Here is a 23757-nt window from a genome sequence, read left to right on the forward strand (position 1 = left end):
TGACAGCCTCCTCTGCACATTCAGAACAGCTTTCTCCTAAAGGCCTTTCTTCTGCAGCCTTGAACATGAAGTTGCTGTGCACACCTCACCTTATCCATCGGCCTGAAACTTTTCCTGCCAGGAACTGGGTCCAGTTCACCTCTGATCTTCCTGTAGCACTGAGCTCTTGCAAGTGCTACCACCATCTCTTCCCAAAGGCGTAGTGAGGCTAGACAGCTGGGTATTTTTATTTGACGGAGGAATCACCTGAGTTTCATTGGGGTGAAAGTCAAGAGACTTGCTTAAGGTTACAAAAAGAGAAAAGGCAGTGATTGCAGGAGGCAGATTTCCAATCAAATCCAGTGTTAGGTTCATGCACTACCGCTGCTGCCTGCCTTCTATGTACATCCAGTAGTCTGGTCTTGCTTTTATTTCCAGCTTTCTTGTGCAATAGTCCTAACTCATCTCACACTAGTCTAGCTCAGCCCCTCTTAGCCTCACCCTCTCCCAGCAGCCAGAGCATTGCTCACTTCTCTTCCTCCTGCTTAAATGCTCAAAGCCTTTCACTGGCTCCCCTTCCCACCACCTGTACTCCAAAAAGTCCACTTTCCTCTGCAATTTTTAAAAAGAATATTTTTATTGATTTCAGAGAGGAAGGGAGAGGGAGAGAGAGATAGAAACATCAATGAGGAGAGAGAATCACTGATCGGCTGCCTCCTGCACGCCCCATACTGGGGATGGAGCCCGCAACCCAGGCATGTGCCCTTGACCAGAATCAAACCTGGGACCCTTCAGTCCGCAGGCTGGCGCTCTATCCACTGAGCCAAACCAGCCAGGGTTCCTCTGCAATTTTCATGAGGCCCTAAGGCCTGCCCCAGCCCACCTCTGCAGCTTCATCTTCCCAATTCCCATTAGATCTCCAAAATGTCAAGAATATGCCTTGAGTGCTTCCCAGTGGCATCCTGGGCCTGTGCATGGAAGACCCTTTCTCTCTGCAGCTGGAATATGCCCGTTCCCTGGCAAGACCTGGAAATATGTCACCTAGGGCAGCATTCTCTTACCTCAGGTCTTAGTCCCCACCAAGCCCCAAACACCTGAAAAAGTATGAACTACTGTTAAATGCCCAGGCTGTGGATTTATCCTGACGGAGCTCTACTTCTTGCTCTCTGTGCAACCTTGGTCTCAGCTTCCCCCACTGTAAAATGGGGATAATGTGTGGAAATGAGGACTCATCTGGTGGGGGAGTCGAGTTGCTGGCAGGAAGGAGCCCTTTGTGGCACAGGACAAAGTTTGGTGGGTCCATTTCTGACACTTATCACCACTTGCCATTCTCCACCCCGGCCGCTAGTGACCAAGCCCTCAGCTGCCCTCCACCCCCTCCTCAAGAAGCCAGGCCCCCCAGCCCCACCCCTTCGGCGGCAAAGGACAAGCTGGGGAGGAGGGCACTGAGGGTCACGCTAACATCACAGATTAGAGACCGCGTGGTCATTTGGCAGATTTGCAATTGGAAGCAGAGGACCATTGGGGGAGGGGACGGTTGGCAATGGCAGCCTTAGAGGAGTCTCCACTCAAGGTCAAGGTGCCCGCCCAACGGGCAGCGAACCACAAGGACTTCTCCTCGAAGCCCCGCCCCTCCAGGGGACCCGAAGCCTCTCTCTTCTCAGAATCAGGGTACGTTCCCTTTAAGGCGCTCAGGAAAGTCATCGCATTGGTGGCCGGCCAACCAGGCGCGGCACTTTTTGTCCCTTGTGGGCCGCCGTGGGCCGGGTCGGGCGCGTAGGCGGGGCAGGGGAGCGGCGGTGGGGTCAAAGGTTACAACGCGCACCACGTGGGCCGGTGACTCTGTCCTTCCCGCAGCGGCCGCGGCGAGCAGGGCACTTGGGTTAGTGGCGCGGCGGGCGGCGCGGACAGCTGAGCCGGACGCCGGATCCCGCCGCCATGGTCATCAAAACGGACGAGTTGCCGGCGGCCGCCCCGGCCGACAGCGCCCGGGAGCCCAGCTCTCAGGCTGGCGGCAAGGGGCGGCCGGGCGCGGCCGGTGAGCGGGGCTGGGGCCAGCGGGGAGCCGGGAGGGGTAGGCTGCACTGGGCCGAGCGGGCGGGCTGGTTCGGGGTTCCGCGGGCACCGTCGCCTTCCCTCCGCGCCGGGCTGGGTGGCATCTCGCCGGGCCCTCTACCGGGCCGCCCCCGTCCTGAAGGTCACCTTTACTATCGCCCCCAGCTGCGGCCCGGGCTTCGCACCTGGGGTCCCAGAGAGGGCAGCGGCGGCGGGGACACGCGCGTCAAATCGCGGGGACACGTGCGCGCACACGCGGTTTCGGGGTGCGCCGCTGCCGCCGCCGCAGGTGGATAGAATCGGCGGCCCCACCCCCTCTGTGACCCGGCATTGGGGAGCCCTGCGGTCTGGGGTCACTGACACTTGCTCCTTCGGGCACCCCTCCACGTCAGGATCCCAAGCGTCCCCTGTGCACACAGTGCAGTCCTGCAAGGAAGGCTCCACTTGGGACTTGCAGGCTTGGTCTGTGGGGAGAGCGGTAGTTAGGATGAGTATGGCGAGGGGGTTTCTCGGGTTCGTTCTCAGAGGTAAGGCTTTAACCCCAGGTGTTCACGCTCTGCTCGCTGCCGGGTTAGGGAATGGCCTGGTCGGCAGACCAGGGGGTCTGCCTGTGCATGGGCCCAAAGCCAAGCTCCTTGGCAGGAAGAGGTGTTTGTGCCAGAACTTGATCATTAACCCGCCTTATTGCGAAAAGTGGGTCGGCCCACAGTTGCAGTTTTTAAGGCAAAGGTCATCAGTGTGGAGTGGAGCTCCCAGCTCTTCCCCATGGGGACTGTGCGATGGTGGTTTTGGGAGTGGCCGCAGCAATCTCCCATTTCTCCTGGGCCTTTCTCTTCCCTTCCATCATGTCTCAGAGTCTAGCCTTGAGGCTGAAGCTCCACCCCAGCCAGTCAGGTGTCATCTTCAGATCTTCCTCAGAGCCTCAGCACTGCGCTCTGGTCCCGTTCTGTCCTGGGTGGTCGTGGGAGAGCAGAATGACCCTTATTTCCCACTTCCCCCCAACTCTCCTCCACGGGACTTATTTTCCTTTTCCCCCCCAGCTTCTGGTGAGTCAGGATGGGCACAGCGTTAGGTAAGCCCTCTGACGCTGTCACCTGTCACAGCAGGTTTACCTTGGGGTAGGGGGTGGGTACTGTGGCAGCTTTGCTGATTGCCTAGACATGGCCAAGGTTTGGGCTGATGGACAGATGCTGATGACTCCAGCCTTCCAGGCTTTGCCCTGATGTGGCTCTGACTAGAGGGGCCAGACGAGAGTAGGCATGTGCATTGGAGGGGTTGGCTGATTTCCCCGCTAGCAAAGAGACCTGAAGAGATGAAGTGATTTGCCCAAGGTCACACAACGATTTAGCTGTTGAGAGCATTTGGATTTGCAGCTCAAGGCCAGCATGCCAAGGCTGCCCTGCCTCTCCCAGAAGAAGGTGGGACATGCATGCTGATTGGGATCATGTGCTGTGAATGTGAGGGCTAAGGAGGGAGAGTCTGTTGGAGGGTTTCTCTGAGGGCTGAGTGAAGCCCCTGCTCAGCTGTGTGCTGAGAGGCTTGTCTGGAGCAACCTGAGTCAGGGGAAGGGCACAGCTGTTCATTTTGGGGAACCTGGGAGCATACTAGCAGGTGGAACAGTGGCTCCTTGAGTCTCTGGGAAGCTAGTATAGATAGGTAGAACTTGAATTACAGCCGGCCTGACTCTATTCAAAGAAGGAGGGGGCACCCCCAGCAGGCTCCTTACCTTAGGACCCAGCTCTGGAAGGCTCCCCAATCTCCTTGAAGAGGTGATCTAGGCCTTTCTTGGGGTTTGGGGGGAGCAAAGGTCAGTTACCTTCTTGGGAATAAAGCTACTTTTAGGGGTTAAGAGAACAGGCAGGTTTTTCAAGTTCACAGTGGTGTGTCTAGTTCCTTCTGTTTAGGGGAGGGCTCCTTGGAGTTGGGGCCCGGAGCTAAGAAGGGCTGGCAGACTGGGGAGGAGTTTGGGGGCTTAGAGGAGCTCCCTGATAGGATCCCAAAGTTCTTCTCTTGGGTAGGTCAGAGTAGAGTAGCTTGAGGAGCACTGCACTGGCCCCAGACCCTGCAGACCTGTTTCTGGCCTGAGGGAACAGGAAGGAGGAAACAGAAGTGCCCACATCCTGGGGGGCTTCTACAGGCTGCTTGCCTGCCCCCACTCCCTTCCCTTGCAGGCCTAGGTGCCTGGGTTGCAGTGCTATGTCTTTTGAGGCCTTACTTCCTGTTGGAGCCTCACCTGCTAAGGCCCTGGCTGGGGCGGGGCCTGGCCCTGGCACAGCCTACTGAGTGAGGCCATGCCAGGCTGGGGAAGGCACACACAGGCCACCCGAGATGGCCTAGTTTCTTTTCTAACCCCTCCTTTCTGCTGGCCATGGGGTCCCTGTGCTTCCAGGCCAGGGCAGGGCTACGCTTTATCTCTTGATTCTGATCTGGCCAGTGAAAATGGGGGGTGTATGTATGCAGTGATATTTGGGCACCTTTTTCCCTTTCCCTAAAGCCCAAATACCCAGGGATGCTCCCTGTGATGAGGAAGCACTGGCCCAGGGGTGTAGAGATGTGGGGGGAGAGCTTATGGCTGGAGATCGATGTGCCCCTGGCTGAGGCCTGGAGGAGAAAGGAGTACCTGTGGGTGCTGCCGCCTTGGGAAGTTGCACTCAGGCAGGAGCTTGGGTGTCTGACAGACCTGGGCTACCTGGGCTTTTGGTGTGTTTTTTGACCTGGCTTGGCTGCCTGAGCCTCTGTGACCTTGGGCAGCTTGCTTACCAGTCATCTGGAACCTCAGTTTCATCAAGTAAGATGGGCTGGTCAGGCTGATGAGGGAACTGCTGTGGGCTGGGCCTACAGTGAGCATTAGCTTTATGGTGACCAGAAGAATGGAGGTGGTTGTCCCTGCCACTCAGGGGCCGTCGCCTGCCCCTCTCCGGTGTGTGTAGGCTGAAACCCTTGGTGGGGGCTATGGAGAGGCTGAGGGCCTGGCCCAGGCTGGGCCATCAGGTCCACCTGGGATGGGACTGGACTGGAGGGAAGGGGGCCTGGAGTGAGTCTGGCTCCCCACCCCCACCTGGTTAGTATGGATGCCGGAGCAGCTCTGGCTGGGCCGTGGCAACAAGTCAGATGCCCTGGGAAGGCGCCGTGGCGAGGCTGGGCATGTTTTCTCCACATGTTCCCTCTACAGCTGAACAGCCTTTGGCCTCTTGCTGCCAGCTCCGTTTCCCTCCCCACGGGAGAGACTTGGTTTTCTCCTGGCAGAGCAGGGGCTGCTGGGAAGGGAAGGCAGAGCCTGCCAGCTTCTTGGTAGAGCTGGAGGCCTGGGGCACGGGTGCAGTTGTTCTCTGGGAGACTGGGAGCCCATCTCTCCTCCCACCGGAACCAGTGGCTCTCAGGAAGGGTCACCTGCAGGGGGCAGCATGAAGAGGCCCCAGCCGGCCCCTTGACCCAGGAGGCAAGCAGGGTCTCAGCGTCTGGGACTGGTAGACAGGGGGCAGTCACCTCATGGCCTGGGCCTGGGCCTGGGTCTGCACCAGCTGTTGCCGGCAGCTGGCTGAAGCAGTCCTGCCCACCCCCACTGGGATTGGGACAGAGGAGAGAACCCCCTTGCTGGGCTCTGCCCCTGCCAGCCAGTCCCCAAGGCCCTCAATCCCGAGGGGCCCAGGAACCCCAAATGCTGGGCTCTCCTGTCCCCCTAACAGCTTTGTCAGCAGTGACCCCCTTTCTAGGGGGTGCAGGGAGGTGGGTCTGAGCACTGGTAGCAGCTCCAACTGGGGTCCTGGAGCCACCAGGGCCTCCTGGCCCACAGCTGTCCTTCTGGCCGACCTTGAGCAGGATTCAAGGCAGGGGGAGTGTGCCCTTCCCAGGGCCGCCCCGGCAGGCCTGGCCCCACTGAAACCCGAAGCCAGCCAGAGCTCCAGTCCCGGGCCGACCAGCTGCATGGGGGCCAGGGTGGTGGAGGAGGCCGGAATGAGGGACACAGACAGTGCCGGGCCTGAGCCGGAGCGCTGGCTGCCTCGCTGCGATGGCGGTCAAGGGACTCCAGAGCTGAGCAGAGGTCAGCCGCTGACTGTACCAGGTGGGCTGTGGGGGCAGTGAGCCAGGTGGCCAGCCTCTTGTGGGGAGATCACTTGGCCTTCGTCTAGTGGTAGGGAGACCTTCAGGATCCCTTAAAGGAAGGAGGAAGGGTAGGTCTCCCTGTCCTGGGGAGTGGAGGTCCCTGGGAACCAGCCACATTCCTTTGAAATCTGATAGGGGATTGGGTACCCCCCTGGGGTGGGAACCTGGTGCCGGGTGCCTTCTGGGCAAGCTCCCTGGGCTGCAGAAGGACAAGTGGGAGCTGTAGCCATCCTGGCCTTGTCTTCCTTGCCCTCCTCTGTCCTCCCAGCCTAGACTCAGGGAGTGCAGGCCACCTTTCTGGGTCGGGCCCCTGATTTCCCCCTTGTGGGGTCTTAGATCTCAAGGCTGCTGTTCCATATTGGGTGGGGAGCCCTCCCTTTATCTCTTCTCATCCTGGGGGCTCACCAGCCTGCAAAGTTTTTCTCAGACACTCAGTTGGGGGAAGTGCCTCCTGGTATCTTCTGCCATCCCTCGATCTGCCTTTTGAAAGCTGACCAACCACTGCCCTTCTCCCCGCCCTCCTGGTCTGCTTTGTCATAGCCAAGTTCTCCCTTTGGTTTTGGCTGCTCACTTTCTAGGGGCTTGGGGGCTTGCTGCACTGTGCACTCCCTGGAAGGAGAGGTCCTTGTATGTCCTTGTGGTTCTCGGAGTTCCATTCCTGGTTTGGAGAGGTGTGCTGGGGATGGGGACTGGGTGATGATGGTCATTGAAGGTGGCTAGGGTGGAGGGCAGTGCGGTGGCGTGGTGGTGCAAGAATCCAGAGTTCACTCTTGTCTCTTGACCTTGGACAAGGCTCTGAACTTTTCTGGGCCTCATGCATCCTAATTTGGGGGAAGGAGGAGGAGACTGTGTCTGAGCTCCTAGTGATCCTGTTTTTCACGAAGTTGAGGGGACCTAGGGAAGAGGGAGTGGCTTCTTGTGATGTCCCCCTAGCCTGCCCTTCAGTGCTAGCTTATCTCCTTTCCCAGAGCCCTGTTCCACGTTTCTGTGGGTCTCGGTAGGGTCCATACAGCTCTGGGGAAATGCACCCCAGCCCCGTTCCCAACAGCTGGGTAGGAAGAGGAGGGGGGGTCTGGATGGGATGGGCTGAGTCCAGGGCAGGGCTGGGTGAGCTGACCTGTCTGGAGCTCCCAGGCAAGCAAGGGGCCAGTTTGGCTGCCAGGCAGACCCTGGGTGAAAGGCTCCGTGGGCTCAGTGAGCACCAGGCAGTCCTGGGTTTTGTTGGGAGGTTTCTGTGAGGGCCTCTGCTCCCCAGGAGGCAGGAGGCTCTCCTTTGTCCCCCTTAGTACCCGGGTACAAATGGAAGGTTTTGTCACCTCTTCCCCCTCTCTCAGCAGCATGTGAGTTGGGAGTTTTTCACAAATATTGAACTTAACTACCTGCTTACAGTAATTAATTCATTAATTTGGTGTCTTTCTATTGGGCCCGGGCAAGACAGAAGGAGGAAGAGAGAGAGCTGGTGTGAGCAGCCACCCAGAGTGCAGCAGATCAAGTGCCCTGGGAGGTGGGGATAAAGGGAGGTGCTAATTCCTCAGAGAAGAGGGTTTATTTCACTGAGGTCTTACTGAATGAGTAGGAGTTTGCCCAGTGGAATGTGATATGGGGGCAGAATGAACAAAGGCACAGGTGGGAGGTAAGATGCGTGGCCTGTTCTCAGGCTTCTGAATGGTTTGGTGTAGCTACACCTTGACAGGGAGAGCTGGCGGGAGCTGAGGATGTAAGGCTGTGCCTGAGAGTGTTGGCCGGAGAAGCTTGGGTCTTGTGGGCAGTGGGGAGTATTGAGGGTTCTGAGTAGTGCTCCTGAAATAGGGAAAAAGGCCAGAGTCACGGCCATGGCCGGTGAGATTAGGTCTGGTGATAGATTGGAGTCAGGGATATTCATGGCGCAGGGCCAGTTTGTGGAGGAAGCTGATGAGATGGTCTTTGGTGATGCCTGACGGTTGTGGAGGAAGCTAATGAGATGGTCTTTGGTGATGCCTGACGGATGGCCACTTTGAAATGGTTGAGCGAGGCCTAAATCGGCCATGTGAGCTCTGAGGCCTAAGGGCACTTGAAGCATGGGAGAGGGTGAGATGAGAATGAGGTGAGGCGGGGCCCAGGTTGGACTGCTGGAAGAGGATGGGGCTGGAGAGGGGCAGCAAGAGTGTCGGTGTCCATCAGGGAAGAGGAGGAGGAAGAGCTGGGAGGAGATGCTGCTGAGAAGCTGGGCACGTAAAGGCCAGAGGAGACCCTTGGGTTGGGCTCTCGGAGTGGCGTGGTGACTCTGGGGAGAGTGGTTAGGATAGCATGCTCAGAGGAAAGCTGGGCTGGTGGACTGAGGAGCGAATGGGAGGGAGGGCCCGGAGTGTGGGAGGTTCCGGAAGTGGCCCGCAGTGGAAGTTGTGTGCTCAGGGTGAGGTGGGACTAGGGCTGAGTCTTGGGAGAACAAGCAGGCGCCACCCTACAGGACATGTGCCCACTCTGGTGGGTGAGGTGGATACCCCATCTGACCAACTAGGCCCATCTTGCTCAGCTCCTTTCTTGTTGCCCACAGAGCTGCCATCAGTCATGCTACTGAATGGGGACTGTCCGGAGAGCCTGAAAAAGGAAGAGGGGCCCACCGAACTGCCCCAGGAAAATGGGCTGGATGAGGCTGAGCCGGGGGAGGAAACCACTGGGCAGGAAGTCATTGTCATTCAGGACACCGGCTTTTCGGTGAAGATCCTGGCCCCGGGGATTGAGCCCTTCTCCCTGCAGGTGAGATGTGGAGAGGAGCTGGAGACCAAGACCCAGGTCTCTTGGGGAGGACAAGGGAGGGAAGATAAACCTTGCCTTTGCTCGTCCTGGCCCCATGTTGTAGGCAGGAAACCTACCTGTGCCTTGCCCACGGTCACTCAGCTAGACTGGTGGATGTGGGGATCAGGTTCCCATCATTGTCCCATTGCTGGGGGACAGCTGCCAGCTGGGACTGTTGGGGAGAGGTATGGTAGTGGCTGGGTGGTGGTGGGGTTTCAGGGATCCCACCTCTCTGCTCTGTACTCTCAGGGAAGCCACCTCTCTGGCTGTGTTTTTACCATTTGCCTGAGAGGAGAGTGGTATTGGGTGGTCTCCAAGAGCAGAGCCAACCCAGAGGTCTTGCAGAGTGTTAACTCATTGGGGAACCAATGCCCTCTTAAGTCTTCTGTACCCAGAGGCTTGAGCCCAGAGCACCCCTTCTTTTTTTTTAATCCTTACTCGAGGATATTATCTCATTGATTCTTAGAGAGAGAGAGAAACATTGATGTGAGAGACATACATTGATTGTCTCCTGCATGTACCTCGACCAGGGCCAGGGATTGAACCCACAACCCTTCAGTCCTCTGGCCAACCACTGAGCAACCAGCCAGGATCCAGAGCACCCTTCTTGAAGAGGGAAGCCATTTGCCCTGGGGACCTTGGCATTGATCAAGGGAGAAAGCAAGATTGCTGTGTTCTTTCCCCCACTGTTATCTCCTTCTGCTCAGGGCTTGCTCTTAACTGCAGGAATGGTTTAGGCCTGAGGGTAATAGGGCCAGACTCTGTCCTGAGCATATGCATATATCCTGTACACGCACACAAGTGTAGATGGGCATGTGTGTCCGGACAGGGCTTGGCGTTTACAAGCCAAACGGTGGGGAACTGAATATTTGGAGCATTGATTCTAGGGTCGCAGGTACTTTAGGCTGGTGAAAGTGGTATGTCCTCACCAGGGTAATCGGGGCTTTTCTCTGGCAGGTGTCCCCTCAGGAGATGGTACAGGAGATCCACCAGGTGCTCATGGACCGTGAAGACACGTGTCATCGCACCTGCTTCTCGCTGCACCTGGATGGCAACATGCTGGACCACTTTTCAGAGCTGCGCAGCGTCGAGGGGCTGCAGGAGGGCTCCGTGCTACGCGTGGTGGAAGGTTTGTCTGGAAAGTGGGCAGCCTGCCAAGGGAGGGCACATGGAGGCAGGGCCAGGCAGTGCTCTGCTCACGCTGGCTGGTCACCGACAAGCGTGTGGAGGCTCCGGGGGGGGGGGGGGGGGTATCAAACTTGTAGAGGCAGTATGGGAGCACAGCCTGCTTCTCAGGCTGTCACCTGCGCACCCTTCAACTTCATGGTTTAAATATCAGACCCGTGATTAAAAACAAACAGAATGCCAAGCAAAGGCTCGCTATTAGTCCAATCTGATTCTATAGAGATAAAAGTGAAATCTCTTAAGGAAACTAAAGTTTGGGAAGTCAGGCCCAGTGTGGAGTGATCAGCTGGTGTGGTAAGGATGGTTTGTTTGTAAAAACAAAAGCTTCTATGAACTTGGGTCTCCTGAGAAGTGGCTCAGAGGGTCCAGGTGTGTCAGCTTATTAAGAGGAAATGTGGAAAAAATGTAGCCCAACTGTACCCAAACTTGCTTGATCATGGAACCTCTCTCCTCCCCCCCAAAGAGCCCCCATTATTGTTTCACAAAACACATACTGGGAGCAGTGTTGTGATCTGAATCCTGTTGGTTTCGGGGCACCCCTGGGTGAGGGCTGCTGGGGCCCCGCAGTCTGCAGGCTGCTCACCCGGACACTGTGAGCAGAGCAGGGGCTTTGTGGGCTCCCCAAGGCCTGTGTGCACTTCCCGAGGCATTTCTTGTGCCTTTTGGCAGAAGGTTCTTTGCAAACAAGGATTCCTGCCAACCAGCAGGCAGGTGTGTGTGTGTTGAAACCAGAGCTCCAGCCTATGTGTTTATAATGGAGTTTGTAAGTGGAAGCCTGAAATTGAAAAATTAAGACCACGATGGTCGCACCATGCCAGCCATCTCTGCTGGGCAGGTGTTGCAGGGAGCAGAGCCCTGGTCACACCCCGCCACTTCCCGCCCAACAGAGCCGTACACAGTGCGCGAGGCCCGCATCCATGTGCGTCACGTCCGAGACCTGCTCAAGAGCCTGGACCCGTCCGATGCCTTCAACGGGGTTGACTGCAACTCCTTGTCCTTCCTGAGCGTCTTTACTGATGGCGACCTGGGAGGTGAAGGAGGCGTTGTGGGGCCCAGGTTGGGCAGAGGGGCCAGGGGCAAGATAGCCAGGGGCCGCCCGGCCAGCGTGGCTCAGTGGTTGAATGTCAACCTAGGAACCAGGGGGCCACGGTTCGATTCTGGGTCGGGGCACATGCCTGGGTTGTGGACTTGGTCCCTAGTGTGAGGCATGCAGGAGACAGCTGATCCATGGTTCTCTCTCATCATTGATGTTTCTTGTTTCTCTCCCTCTCCCTTCTCTGAAATCAATAAAATATATTTTAAAAAAAGAAAAAGATAGCCAGGGGCCGGCGGAGGGGCTGAGGGCCAGGCCATCTCACCTGGAGGGGCGGGGTCAGAGGCATGCAGAGTGGGGCCAGTTTAGGTGGGGAAATGGGTGGCCCTGTGCTGACCACCAGCCTCGGGTCCCTCAGACAGCGGGAAGCGGAAGAAGGGCTTGGAGATGGACCCCATTGACTGCACGCCGCCCGAGTACATCCTTCCAGGGAGCCGGGAGCGGCCGTTGTGTCCCCTACAGCCCCAGAACCGTGACTGGAAGGTGGGATTCCCGGAGCAGAGCCGGGAACAGGCCTCTGGTAGGGTGGGGAGCTGCACACCAGGAGGCCTGGCCCGCTCATGCTTGTTCACTCCTGCAGCCCCTGCAGTGCCTGAAAGTGCTCACCATGAGCGGCTGGAACCCGCCGCCTGGGAACCGCAAGATGCATGGGGACCTCATGTACCTGTTTGTGATCACAGCCGAGGACCGGCAAGTCAGCATCACGGCGTCCACACGGGGCTTCTACCTGAACCAGTGAGTCTTTGTGCGAGCCCGTCTGGGTCCTTGGGCAGCTGCTTGGAGCTCCCTGCACAGTGACCACCCTCTCTGCAGGTCCACAGCGTATCATTTCAACCCCAAGCCCGCCAGCCCCCGCTTCCTCAGCCATTCCCTGGTGGAGCTGCTCAACCAGATCAGCCCGACCTTCAAAAAAAACTTCGCTGTGCTGCAGAAGAAAAGGTAGTGCCTTTGCCTCGTCTCCGCCCTGGTCTCATGGCCCACCAGCCTGAACACAAGCATGTCTGCCCTAAGAAGCCGTGCCCCCAAGCACCCCAGAGCCTCCCTTAGGGCGCTCTCAGTCAGGCCTTCCAGAGCAGGTCTCAGGGAAGGAGACACCGGAGCTGGTGGGGGGTGCAGAGAACAAGGGGGCCAGGGCAGGGCTCTGAGTTTGGCGGGCTGGCCATCTCCCCTCCTCTGCCTGCCATAGGGTCCAGCGCCACCCGTTCGAGAGGATTGCCACCCCGTTCCAGGTGTACAGCTGGACGGCTCCCCAGGCAGAGCATGCCATGGACTGCGTGCGCGCGGAGGATGCCTACACCTCAAGGCTGGGCTACGAGGAGCACATTCCTGGACAGGTGCCTGCGGCCTGGCCCTGCCCTCCCCGGGCACCTCCCTCCCCCTCCCTTGGTGGGTGTCGGGCTGGATTCTGTGCGCCTCCCTGGAAGCTCCATCTGCTTTTCTGTATTGCTCACGTGGGAGCCTGTGGGGCTGTCCATGGGGAAGTGGAGGAAGGAGCTGCCCAGCACAGATTGTGGGGCACAGGCTGAGCCAGTGTCTCCCTCCCTGGTCCCTCTCCAGACCCGGGACTGGAACGAGGAGCTGCAGACCACGAGGGAGCTGCCCCGCAAGAACCTGCCTGAGCGGCTGCTTCGGGAAAGAGCCATATTCAAGGTGCCCATGTCCCTCGTGCCTGACTGCAGCCTCAGGCCCACCTGCACCGTTGCTGGTTTTCTTTTCTTTCTTTTTCTTCTTTTTTTTGTTTTCTTTGGGAAAGAGGAAACCCGGGTGGGCTGACAGGGTACCCTGCAGTGTGCTCTGCTAGCCTCTGCCTCCTGGCAGACCCTCTCTCCCCCAACTCCTCTTCCTGCCTCTCTGAGACTTGGAGCCCACAGGCAGGGTGGGACCTGCCCTCGCATGGGCTGAGTGGCCAGGTCCATTTCAGCTCTCTGCCCTCCACTAACTGCCATCAGGTTCTTGCCTGGCACAGATGCCCCACTGTAATGTTATTAGTGCTTTTACTGAGATAAGAGACCTGAGGAAAAACAGTGCTTTCAAAAAACAGGTAAAGTTAAAGTCTTTGATAATCTTACCGCCTAGAGATGATGATGGTGAAAATAAGATCTAAATGTTTGGGTACTAACTTTATCAGGGTCAGTGCGAGGTGTTTCATAGGCCTGACCGCCTGTAATCTCTCAGACAACTTGTAAAGTTCCATATTCTGTTGTCCCTGCTCTTTAGACCTGAGTCACCCGGCACACAATCGGTGGGCCCCACACCCGTGCCAGTCCTCCCGCTCCTTGTTAAGCGCTAAGTTTTGAAGTCTGAGCATAAGTGATGTTTTTTTCAAAAAAGGGGTTTCTTGCCCTAACCAGTTTGGCTCAGTGGATAGAGCGTCGACCTTCGGACTGAAGGGTCCTAGGTTCGATTCCGGTCAAGGGCATGTACCTTGGTTGCAGGCATATCCCCAATGGGGAGTGTGCAGGAGGCAGCTGAATCGATGTTTCTCTCATCGATGTTTCTAACTCTCTATCCCTCTCCCTTCCTCTCTGTAAAAAATCAATAAAATATATTAAAAAAAAAGGGGGGGGGGGCGGTTTCTTGCCTTTTTCTAAACGCGAGGAAACAGCATAGAGCCCTCGGCCCCCGAGGTAGCCTGCTAGCCTCCACCACGGTGAGCGTGGCCAGGTGGGACCCTCCCAACCTCGGCCCTTCCCCCGCAGGTGCACAGCGACTTCACGGCAGCGGCCACGCGGGGCGCCATGGCAGTCATCGATGGCAATGTGATGGCCATCAACCCCAGCGAGGAGACCAAGATGCAGATGTTCATCTGGAACAACATCTTCTTCAGCCTGGGCTTTGATGTCCGAGACCACTACAAGGACTTCGGCGGGGACGTGGCGGCCTATGTGGCACCTGCCAATGACCTGAACGGTGTGCGCACGTACAACGCGGTGGACGTGGAGGGGCTGTACACGCTGGGAACGGTGGTGGTGGATTACCGCGGCTACCGCGTCACGGCCCAGTCCATCATCCCCGGCATCCTGGAGCGGGACCAGGAGCAGAGTGTCATCTATGGCTCCATCGACTTCGGCAAGACAGTGGTGTCCCACCCGAGATACCTGGAGCTTCTGGAGCGCACGAGCCGGCCCCTCAAGATCCTGAGGCACCGGGTGCTCAACGACCGCGACGAGGAGGTGGAGCTCTGCTCCTCCGTGGAGTGCAAGGGCATCATTGGCAACGACGGGCGCCACTACATCCTCGACCTGCTGCGCACCTTCCCCCCTGACCTCAACTTCCTCCCTGTGCCCGGCGAGCGGCTGCCCGAGGAGTGCACCCGCGCTGGCTTCCCCCGCACCCACCGGCACAAGCTGTGCTGCCTGCGCCAGGAGCTGGTGGATGCCTTCGTGGAGCACAGGTGAGGAGCGAGGCTTGTGGGGCGGCTGGGCCAGGCTGCTCGCAGCAATGGGTGCTTTTGGGCCGGATCTTGATGGGAGTGGCTTTGGAAAGTGGAGACGAGCCAGCCCTGGCCACAGTCATTACAGAGTCAGCTTAGCCCTACCCACTCGGTCAGGCTCACAAACCAGTGATCAGCTAGGCAGTGCTCTCAACCGAAGGGGCCCTGTTCCCTTAGAGAGCGTGTGGAAATCTGCTGGGATGTCTTTGAATCTGCTGGGTCCGGGGCTGGGAGGAGGGGCAGGGGGTGTCGAGGCTGCTGGCATTTAATGCGTAAGAGTCGGCCACATCAAATGTCCCACACCACGAATAATCCTCCCTCTCCCCATGCCAGTGGGTTCCTGTCAATCCTGAGAGCCCTGGCCTGTGTGGTGAGCCACTCCCTGGCCCCTACTCCACCCCAGCTGTCCTCTTCCTGTCGGGGAGGATCTTGGGTTCTGCTGTGACCTGCTGCCACCTGGTAGAGTTGCTGGGCTGGATGTGTTGGTACTTGCACACGTCAGGTTGTGTTCCCTTGCCGTCAGGGCTCCAGCCCCAACATTCATTAATCCCAGGAGGCGAGGAGCCTGGGGCCTGGCTCTGGTCCCAGCAGGCAGCTTGAAGGCCAGGGAAGCTGCCACCGACCCCTTTCCCATCCTGTTTCTGCCCCATGTGCTGCACCAGGTACCTCCTCTTCATGAAGTTGGCTGCCCTGCAGCTGATGCAGCAGAAAGCCAGCAAGATGGAGAACTCCACCTCGTTGGAAAACGGCAGCCCACCCTCCCTGGAGTCCAAGTCTGAAGACCCTCTGGGACCCGAGGGAAGTGAGGAGGAGGGAGGCAATGCTAGTGGCCTGGCTAAGGTGAAGGAGCTGGCAGAGACCATCGCTTCGGACGACGGGACAGGTGGGCTGCTGTGGGTGCTGGGGGAGCCCCAGACCTGTCCTGGCAGCGGGGGCTTCACGGGCAGCTCCAGACCCAGTCCCAAGAGAGGCAGGCATTCATCTCTTCGGGGAGCGGGGGGGGTCTTGAGCCTGACAGAGTGGGTAGGGACAGCTGGCCACGATGTGGATGGGCTGCCTCCCAGCGGGCCATGTCTCCACAGCAGACCCACGGAGCCGGGAGGTGATCCGCAACGCGTGCAAGGCAGTCGGCTCCATCAGCAGCACGGCCTTCGACGTCCGCTTCAACCCGGACATCTTCTCACCAGGCAGGTGGTGAAGCGGGGTGGGCAGAATCTGGGCTCACCTTGGGGTCACCTTAGGGCCTCGATGCTGGTGGACCCTTCCCCAACCTGAGCGATGGCATTTGCCTGCTGCCCCCACCTCCCTTCACCCGGCTCAAGCCCGTGCTCCCCCTCCCGCAGGGGTCCGCTTCCCCGAGTCCTGCCAGGAGGAGGTGCGGGACCAGAAACAGCTGCTCAAAGACGCTGCTGCCTTCCTGCTCTCCTGCCAGATCCCCGGCTTGGTGAGGGACTGGCCGCAGGGGCGGGGGCTGCGGGGAGGGGCTGGTACAGATTTTGGAGGCTGGTGGGACCTTCACAGGAGTGACTTCTTTAGACCTGCTGACTTGAGAGGCAGGCAGGGCGAAGTGCTTGTCCCTGCCTGACCCAAAGCAGCCAAGGGGGGCCTCAGGCACATGCTCTGCTCCTCCGTGCCCTCCGTGTGGCCGGCAGCGGGGGTCTGGGCCTCTGAGCCCCTGTGTGACGGATGGCTGACAGGGATGGGGGGCACCTGGGAGAGAAGGTGAGGGGTCCTGCCCTCCTCTCCCTCTCGAGCTTTACGTGTAGGCCCCGGGGGTGCCGGGGATGTTTGCTCCTACAGGGACAGCTCCGTGACCAGGTGGTGCTCTTGTCTCAGACCTTTGAGCTGAGCCTGCTGTGCCAGCTACCCTGGTCCCAAGGGGTCACCTCTGCTCCTTCCCTCCTGGTCAGAGGAGCCTTTGCTGCCCACAGGGCTCTCAGTTCAGCACCAGCAGGGCTCCCTTGTCCCCGTTTCCCCACCAAGTGGGCCTGGCAGTCACCCATTTTCCTTGGCTTGTGTGAAAGGCTGGGGGGCAGATTCTCACCTCCTTGCTGGTCCTTGCTGCTGCTTTGTCTCCTTCCCTCTTCCCCACTGGGAGCTGGGGTCTTCGTCCCCTGCTTCCCTTTTGGAGGGGCTTCGTGATAATGTGAGCTCCCCCGGAAGCCCAGGGCTGGAGAAGGCGGGGTGGGGCGGGGGGAGCCTGACATGCTGCAGCCTGCAGGTGAAGGACTGCACAGACCACGTGGTGCTGCCCATGGACGGGGCCACGCTGTCTGAGGTGATGCGCCAGCGAGGCATCAACATGCGCTACCTGGGCAAGGTGCTGGACCTGGTGCTCCGGAGCCCGGCCCGAGACCAGCTGGACCACATCTACGTGAGTGGTGCTCAGGGCGGGAGGTGAGTCGCTGGTGCCCGGCTGGAGGCCTGGCACCAACCGGACTTTCCTCTCGGAACCTTTGTAGAAAATCGGCATTGGCGAGCTCATCACCCGTTCTGCCAAGCACATTTTCAAGACGTACTTACAGGTATTCCACTTCCTCCCCAGCCGGGTAGGTGGGGTCTTGAGGAAGAGCCCTGGGTTGGGGCCCAAGGGCCCTCGTGACTTTGGTCCAAACTTGCAGGGAGTCGAACTCTCAGGCCTGTCAGCTGCCATCAGTCACTTCTTGAACTGCTTCCTGAGCTCCTACCCCAACCCTGTGGCCCATCTGCCCGCCGATGAGCTGGTCTCCAAGAAGAGGAACAGGAGGCGGAGAAACCGGCCTCCAGGGGCGGCAGACAACACCGCCTGGGCCGTCATGACCCCCCAGGAGCTCTGGAAGAACATCTGCCAGGAGGCCAAGAACTACTTTGACTTCACCCTCGAGTGGTGCGTGAGTGGCAGGGGGTGCAGGCACTGGGACCCCTGACAGCCCAAGGGCAGACAGGAGCGGAGGAGGAGGGAGCTGCTTGGGGAACTGGGGCTGAGAGCTGAGTCCTGGAGAGCAAAGGCGGCGGCTCAGGGGGAGTGGCAGCTGATGAGAAGGGGCAGCGTTGGGAGCCGTCTGCCACTTCTCCCCCAGTGAGTCCGTGGACCAGGCTGTGGAGACCTACGGGCTGCAGAAGATAACGCTGCTGCGGGAGATCTCCCTCAAAACGGGCATCCAGGTAGGCGCGGGGCCGTGTCCCTCCGTGCACCGGCTCCGCAAGGTCCCCAGGCCTGTGGGGGGTGGCTCTCCCCACATGTGCTTCGGGTGGGAGGTGCTGGCCATGCGACCCCGGGCTGAGGCTGCTGTGGGTGTTGGCTGTGCCCCCAGATCCTGCTGAAGGAGTACAGCTTCGACAGCCGCCACAAGCCTGCCTTCACCGAGGAGGATGTGCTCAACATCTTCCCCGTGGTCAAGCACGTTAACCCCAAGGCCTCGGATGCCTTCCACTTCTTCCAGAGCGGACAGGCCAAAGTACAGCAGGGTGCGTGGCCAGGTGTGGCCGGGGGGAGGGGCTTTCCTGGCTCGGCCCTGACCTCGCTCCCCTCCGTGCCCTGCAGGCTTCCTGAAGGAGGGCTGCGAGCTCATCAATGAGGCCCTGAATCTGTTCAACAACGTGTACGGAGCCATGCACGTGGAGATCTGCGCCTGCTTGCGCCTCCTCGCCCGGCTCCACTACATTATGGGCGACTACGCCGAGGTGGGCCTTGAGCACCCGCTGGGCTGTGGGGCTGGCATTGGGGGCTGGCAAGTGAGGGAGCCAGGCCTGTGTTCTCAGCCCCCAGAGCAGCAGGAACTGGAGAGGCCCTACTTACGTGGTAGGGGCAGGGGGCACAGGGAGGAGCAGGCCGAGACCAGGGGGACCCCGGGGTCACCTGCTCTGCCTGGGCTTCCTTCCCCCATCTCCACCACTGGATAGTTACATCCTTGGGGAGCTGCCATGAAAGTGGGGTGAAGGCCGGGCCTCCCTTCACAGGGACGATGGGAAGGATGAGTTCTGGGACTCACCTAGGACCGTGTAAGCACTCTGTGGAGCTGCTGGCAGTGTCCTGTCGTCTTCCACCTGCATGTGGCCTGGTGGTGGTCACCTGCCTGGTCGGCCCAGGGCTTTAGGAGGCCGCTTCCTGGGCAGGTGGGCGTCGGCGCCCCACTGCCCTGCTATCAGAGGCTTTTGTCTATGTAGGTTTTGTTGTTGTTAATTCTCATCTGAGGCTATTTTTCCATTGATTTGTAGAGAGTGGAAGGGAGGGGGAGAGAGAGAAACATGGAAGTGAGAGAGAGAACACATCAATTGGTTCCTTCCCATCAAACCCAGGCACGTGCCCTTGACTGGAATCAAATCCAGGACCCTTCAACCTGTGGGCCGATGCTCTGTCCAGTGAGCCACACTGGCTAGGGCAGTGATGGCAAACCTATGACACGCGTGTCAGAGATGACACGCGAACTCATTTTTTTGGTTGATTTTTCTTTGTTAAATGGCATTTAAATATATAAAATAAATATCAAAAATATGTCTTTGTTTTACTATGGTTGCAAATATCAAAAAATGTCTATATGTGACACAGCACCAGAGTTAAGTTAGGGTTTTTCAAAATGCTGACACGCCGAGCTCAAAAGGTTCGCCATCACTGGGCTAGGGCTATGTATAGTTTTTTAAAGGTTATTACTGATACTTTAGCACAACTTTAGATTTATATATATGTATTTACATAGGTTTTGTTAGGAGAAAAAAGGGCTCAAGACAGGTTTATTAAAGGTGAAACAGTCTCCGAGTGCGGCGTAGACTTCCATGGTCATAGCAGCTGAGTTTTGACCCCTTCTCTGCTGCCTTTGCCCAAAGTATACATAGAAAGTGCAGCCAGAGGGGACCACGGCCAAGCGACTGTGGGGCTCAGGGAGCAGGTCAGGCAGGTGGGTGTGGGACGGGCACCCGCCCGGATGACAGTTCCCCGCTTCTCCAGGCCCTGAGTAACCAACAGAAGGCTGTGCTGATGAGCGAGCGAGTGATGGGCATCGAGCACCCCAACACCATCCAGGAATATGTGAGTGGCCCCTGGGGCAGGGGCTGCACAGCTGGGTGGGGCCCGTGGCCACCCTGGCCTGACACGGCTGCCCCTGCAGATGCACCTGGCCCTGTACTGCTTTGCCAGCAGCCAGCTGTCCACCGCCCTGAGCCTGCTGTACCGTGCCCGCTACCTCACACTGCTCGTGTTTGGAGAAGACCACCCTGAGATGGCACTGCTGGACGTGAGTGCTGAGGAGGGGTGGCGGGACGAGCCTCAGTCCCAGGGGAGCGGGAGCTGACCAGGGCCCTCCGACTGCCCCTAGAACAACATCGGGCTGGTGCTGCATGGGGTGATGGAGTATGACCTCTCGCTGCGCTTCCTGGAGAATGCGCTGGCTGTCAGCACCAAGTACCACGGGCCCAAGTCCCTCAAAGTGGCCCTCAGGTGAGGCTGCCTTGGGTTAGGGGGTGGGGGGCCCAGGGCCATAGGGACAGGGTCCCAGGAAGCACCTGGATTGAGCACGGGCGCGGGACCCAGCGCTGCCTGTCCTCGGTCTGGCTCCTGAGGAAGTTTCCCTCACCTTCTATTCCCCCCGAGTCCTGGGCTTGATTGTTCGCCCCGGGTAGATTCCAGAGCAGGGCCAAGATTAGTCTGCACACCCTCGTTAGGCTGCCACTGCCCCGGCCCACTCCTGTCCTTCCTGTAGCCACCATCTTGTCGCACGGGTCTATGAGAGCAAAGCCGAGTTCCGGTCAGCCCTGCAGCACGAGAAAGATGGCTACACCATCTATAAGACCCAGGTGGGCCGCAGCAGGGGCCGGTGGGGGCGCGGGGGGCGCGGCAGGAGCTGTGGGGAGCGGCTGGGCTCTTGGGCAGCCCTGACCCCTGCCTGTGCCGCTCTTGCCCCCATAGCTGGGTGAGGACCATGAGAAGACCAAGGAGAGCTCCGAGTACCTCAAGTGCCTGACCCAGCAGGCCGTGGCCCTGCAGCGCACCATGAACGAGATCTATCGCAATGGCTCCAGCGCCAACATCCCGCCCCTCAAGGTGTGTCCGGGACAGAGCTGGGTGGCCCCCTCCCCAGCCTCCCGGTGCCCACACAGTGGCTCATCTTCCCTGGCACCCTCAGTTCACAGCCCCCAGCATGGCCAGTGTCTTGGAACAGCTCAATGTTATCAACGGCATCCTCTTCATTCCACTCAGGTGAGGCCCCTCCTCCTGTCCCCACGCCCCTTGGGGAATTGGCCTTTAGTGTCTTGTCTTTTAAAGCATAATACACTGACGTGGCTCAACATTGGGAAATACACCCAGGGGTGAGAAGTTCCTTGTGAATCCTTCTGGAAATACACCACATAATTGAGCAAACAAACAGCTGTCATCTCCCCCTCCCCTTTTTTTACACAAAACTAGAGTAGCAAACCATGCACATAGGTGTGTTTTCTGCACTTAATGTATCTTGGCGCCCTTTCCAAGTCGGTCAAGAGTGGCTTCGTTCTTTCTCTGGCTTCCTGCGATCCCAGTGTAGGTCTGCGCCTCATGGCCGGCCCCTCGCTGCTGTCTCCCTCCCACGGGGGACGTGGGGTTGGTCAGTCGGTGGTTAGGGAGCTAGTAGTGGACCTTCTGTGTGTGGCACACCCTCCCCACTCTCGTTTTCTGGGGGTGATCTCCTGTGGCAGCCACCACAGCTGCAGCAGGTTTGAACTGGGTGTAAAGGAGAGTGGGAGCCAGGCCTTAACTGAGGGCCCTGACAGGTGCATGGAGTTCCTCGCTTTTCAGCACTTCGGGGCCTTACTGCTCCGGGGAGGGAAGGGAGGCACTTTCTTCACGCCTGTCTCTCACCGAACAAAGCTCAGAGTCTGATTTTGTCCCAGGTTTAAGTTTCAGCAGAGCCAGTGAGGTGGGGGGGGCCTGGGCCCGCTCTGACCTCCACCCTCACCCCTATCCTTCTACTCAGCCAAAAAGACCTGGAGAACCTGAAAGCTGAGGTGGCGCGGCGGCACCAGCTCCAGGAAGCCAGCAGAAGCAGGGACAAGGCGGAAGAGCCCATGGCCACCGAGCCTGAGCCCGCAGGGGCCCCCGAGGATGCGGCCTCCCAGCCCCAGGCCAAGGACCCTCCTTCCCCCAGCTCACAGGGGTAGAAAGGGAGAGACAGATGGACAGTCAGCTGCCCCATTACCCAGTGACCCAGACTCCAGGAGGAGGGGGCACGCCCTGCAGATCCGGAGAGGAAGCGAGTCCCTATCCTTCCACATTTCCAACCCCAGCCCTCCCCCCAGCATCCTCCTGGGACCCTGGCCTGGCCTGTCTGCCCCCGAGAGATGTTTTTGCACTGGTTCAATGAAAATGCTGATGAGAGGCCTAATTGAAGACACTTGAGTGGAGTGTGTGGGCATCGGTTCCCAGCTGGGAGACAGGTGCCCCTCAGGCGCCCCATCCTCGAGCAGGTGTGTGCGAGTGTGTCCATGCCCGTGAGCGAGCGTCTTGATCCGTCCTTCCTAACTTGTACATAGCCCGAGTCGGTTCGGAGTGGGTGACGTGCAGATGCGATTTCTCAGGTCATTTGTATGTTTGACATTACGGCTGCTGCTTCTGCTGCCACTACCCCTGGGCCCAACCTGGCTAAAAGTCCAGGTTTGAAGCCGAAAGAGGGGTGCTTTCCTGTGTACTGGGATGGGGAGTCAGCTCTGTGGCAGGGCTGGAGAGCTGGGGTGCACTTTAGCTCTGTGGCAAGGTGAGAGCTGCAGTGGCTTTACTAGTCATGGTTGGGCCTGGCCTGGCTGTGCTTGGGGAAGGCATGGGGGGGACAGTGGGGTTCCCAGATACCCCTGTGCCCAGGCCCACTGGTCTGCCTCCCTACTCCTCAGCTGGGGATCCCTGGGGGGCTGCAGTCTGAATGTATACTTCTCACCACTTTAACCTGAGCTGCCTAACGCACAGTGGGAGTGGGTAGGGAACGGGCCGAGGGGAACCGGGGCTGAATCATGGATTCTGGGGTAAGTTACCAGGTACAGGAGTGATTGTCATTTGTTTGTGGAGCCCAGCTCCCTCCCTGGTCCTGGCCACACAAGCACCTTCAACAGAGAGTACCTCTGGGTGTGGAAGATGGGGAGGCACTAAAGGTGGTGGCCCCACAGGCCCGGCTGCTCCCTCTCCCGCCTGCCTGTGCTGCTTCTGTGCCTGCTGTTGGAGCCCTGACTGGGGGAGGTCGCCACCCTTGTGAGCTTGGGGGACCTCTCACAAGGACCCGTTCCAGGGGTGGGACCTCTGCCTGGGGGAGCTGCTTATGGGTATGGTCTGTCCAAACACCTTGTTTCAAAGGGAGTGGGCGTGAGCTAGTAATCGAAGCATCCCCACAGCTGATCAAGAACTTTTTCTTGTTTTTAAACCATCACGTCTTCATTTCACATTGGAATAAAGTGAGTTTTTGAAACCTACTGCCCCAGCCCCTCCGGTGTGTTCTGTTCCAGTCTTACTTATGAGAGTTGTTGTCAGAAATGTTATTAGTAAAAGAGTTTAAAGCACTTGAATGTGTAAAAATTAGGTCAAATTCAAAGTTATCGTAATGTCATTTAAGTGGGAGGGAAGGGGGTGGATCACAGGCACCTGGCTAGGGTTTTCACCTGGCTGCCATGGTAAGATGAAAGGCTGGGACGCGCTCCTCCATGGAGTTTCATGTGACACAGGCTGGAGTGAAGGCCAGTTGGACTGAAGGGTGCTTAAGGTGGCCCAGGCCCTGGGCTGGCCTGATAGGTCACTGAGCACCGAACTCCAGGCATCTGTCCTTGTCCCTTTGAGTAGGGAGGGTTGGGTAGCATCCCCAGACCAGGAAAGCTAGGAGCACTCGGCTGGCTATAGTGCCATGCTAAGGCGGGGCTTAGTGAGGTGCCGGAAGGAGAATCCACCCTGAATGCTTGGGCAGGGCTGTGAAGTGGAAGTTATGTTGGGGGTAGAGAGGACCTGTCTGAGAGGAGGGGAAGTCTCATTACGGGTAGTGGCTGCTGTTTGGCCATCCCTTTCTGGAGCAGGCAAGCCCTTGGACTCCTGCACTCTTAAATGCCATTTTTTTTATTATTATTGATTTCAGAGAGGAAGGGAGGAGAGATAGAAACATCAGTGATGGGAGAGAATCATTGATTGGCTGCCTCCTGCACATCCTACTGGGGA

At 58.4% G+C, this 23757-nt stretch overlaps 1 protein-coding gene across 2 annotated transcripts; it reads left to right on the plus strand.

The window, feature by feature from the left end:
• The first annotated feature begins 1815 nt into the window (after positions 1 to 1815).
• CLUH (clustered mitochondria homolog) lies at positions 1816 to 23027 on the plus strand. Of its 2 annotated transcripts, none has more exons than XM_070395580.1 (26): positions 1816 to 2017; positions 8672 to 8874; positions 9871 to 10042; positions 10986 to 11129; positions 11550 to 11674; positions 11772 to 11926; positions 12005 to 12130; positions 12378 to 12525; positions 12749 to 12841; positions 13891 to 14585; positions 15287 to 15507; positions 15707 to 15811; positions 15968 to 16068; positions 16846 to 16998; positions 17087 to 17149; positions 17246 to 17490; positions 17684 to 17768; positions 17918 to 18071; positions 18148 to 18287; positions 19549 to 19629; positions 19709 to 19834; positions 19916 to 20037; positions 20300 to 20393; positions 20506 to 20640; positions 20723 to 20796; positions 21548 to 23027. In XM_070395580.1, the coding sequence occupies exons 1-26, from the start codon at positions 1918 to 1920 to the stop codon at positions 21729 to 21731; spliced, it is 4044 nt and encodes a 1347-aa protein (XP_070251681.1). In that variant the 5' UTR covers positions 1816 to 1917; the 3' UTR covers positions 21732 to 23027. The 2 variants fall into 2 exon arrangements, with proteins under 2 accessions (XP_070251681.1, XP_070251682.1); XM_070395581.1 differs by having other exon boundaries at positions 15710 to 15811.
• Positions 23028 to 23757: the final 730 nt, after the last annotated feature.

This window comes from Myotis yumanensis, unplaced genomic scaffold (assembly GCF_028538775.1).
Source record: "Myotis yumanensis isolate MYYU_CA2020_CCGP unplaced genomic scaffold, mMyoYum1.0.hap1 SCAF_16, whole genome shotgun sequence".
In the NCBI taxonomy this organism is placed as follows: Eukaryota; Metazoa; Chordata; class Mammalia; order Chiroptera; family Vespertilionidae; genus Myotis; species Myotis yumanensis.

What these genes read in the sequence shown, in the direction of transcription:
- CLUH (XM_070395580.1), top strand. Translation starts at nt 1,918, where the DNA reads ATGGTCATCAAAACGGACGAGTTGCCGGCGGCCGCCCCGGCCGACAGC. An exon ending in CTGAGATGGCACTGCTGGAC is followed by an intron (nt 19,835 to 19,915) that starts GTGAGTGCTGAG and finishes GACTGCCCCTAG; the next exon opens with AACAACATCGGGCTGGTGCT. An exon ending in TCCCTCAAAGTGGCCCTCAG is followed by an intron (nt 20,038 to 20,299) that starts GTGAGGCTGCCT and finishes TCCTTCCTGTAG; the next exon opens with CCACCATCTTGTCGCACGGG.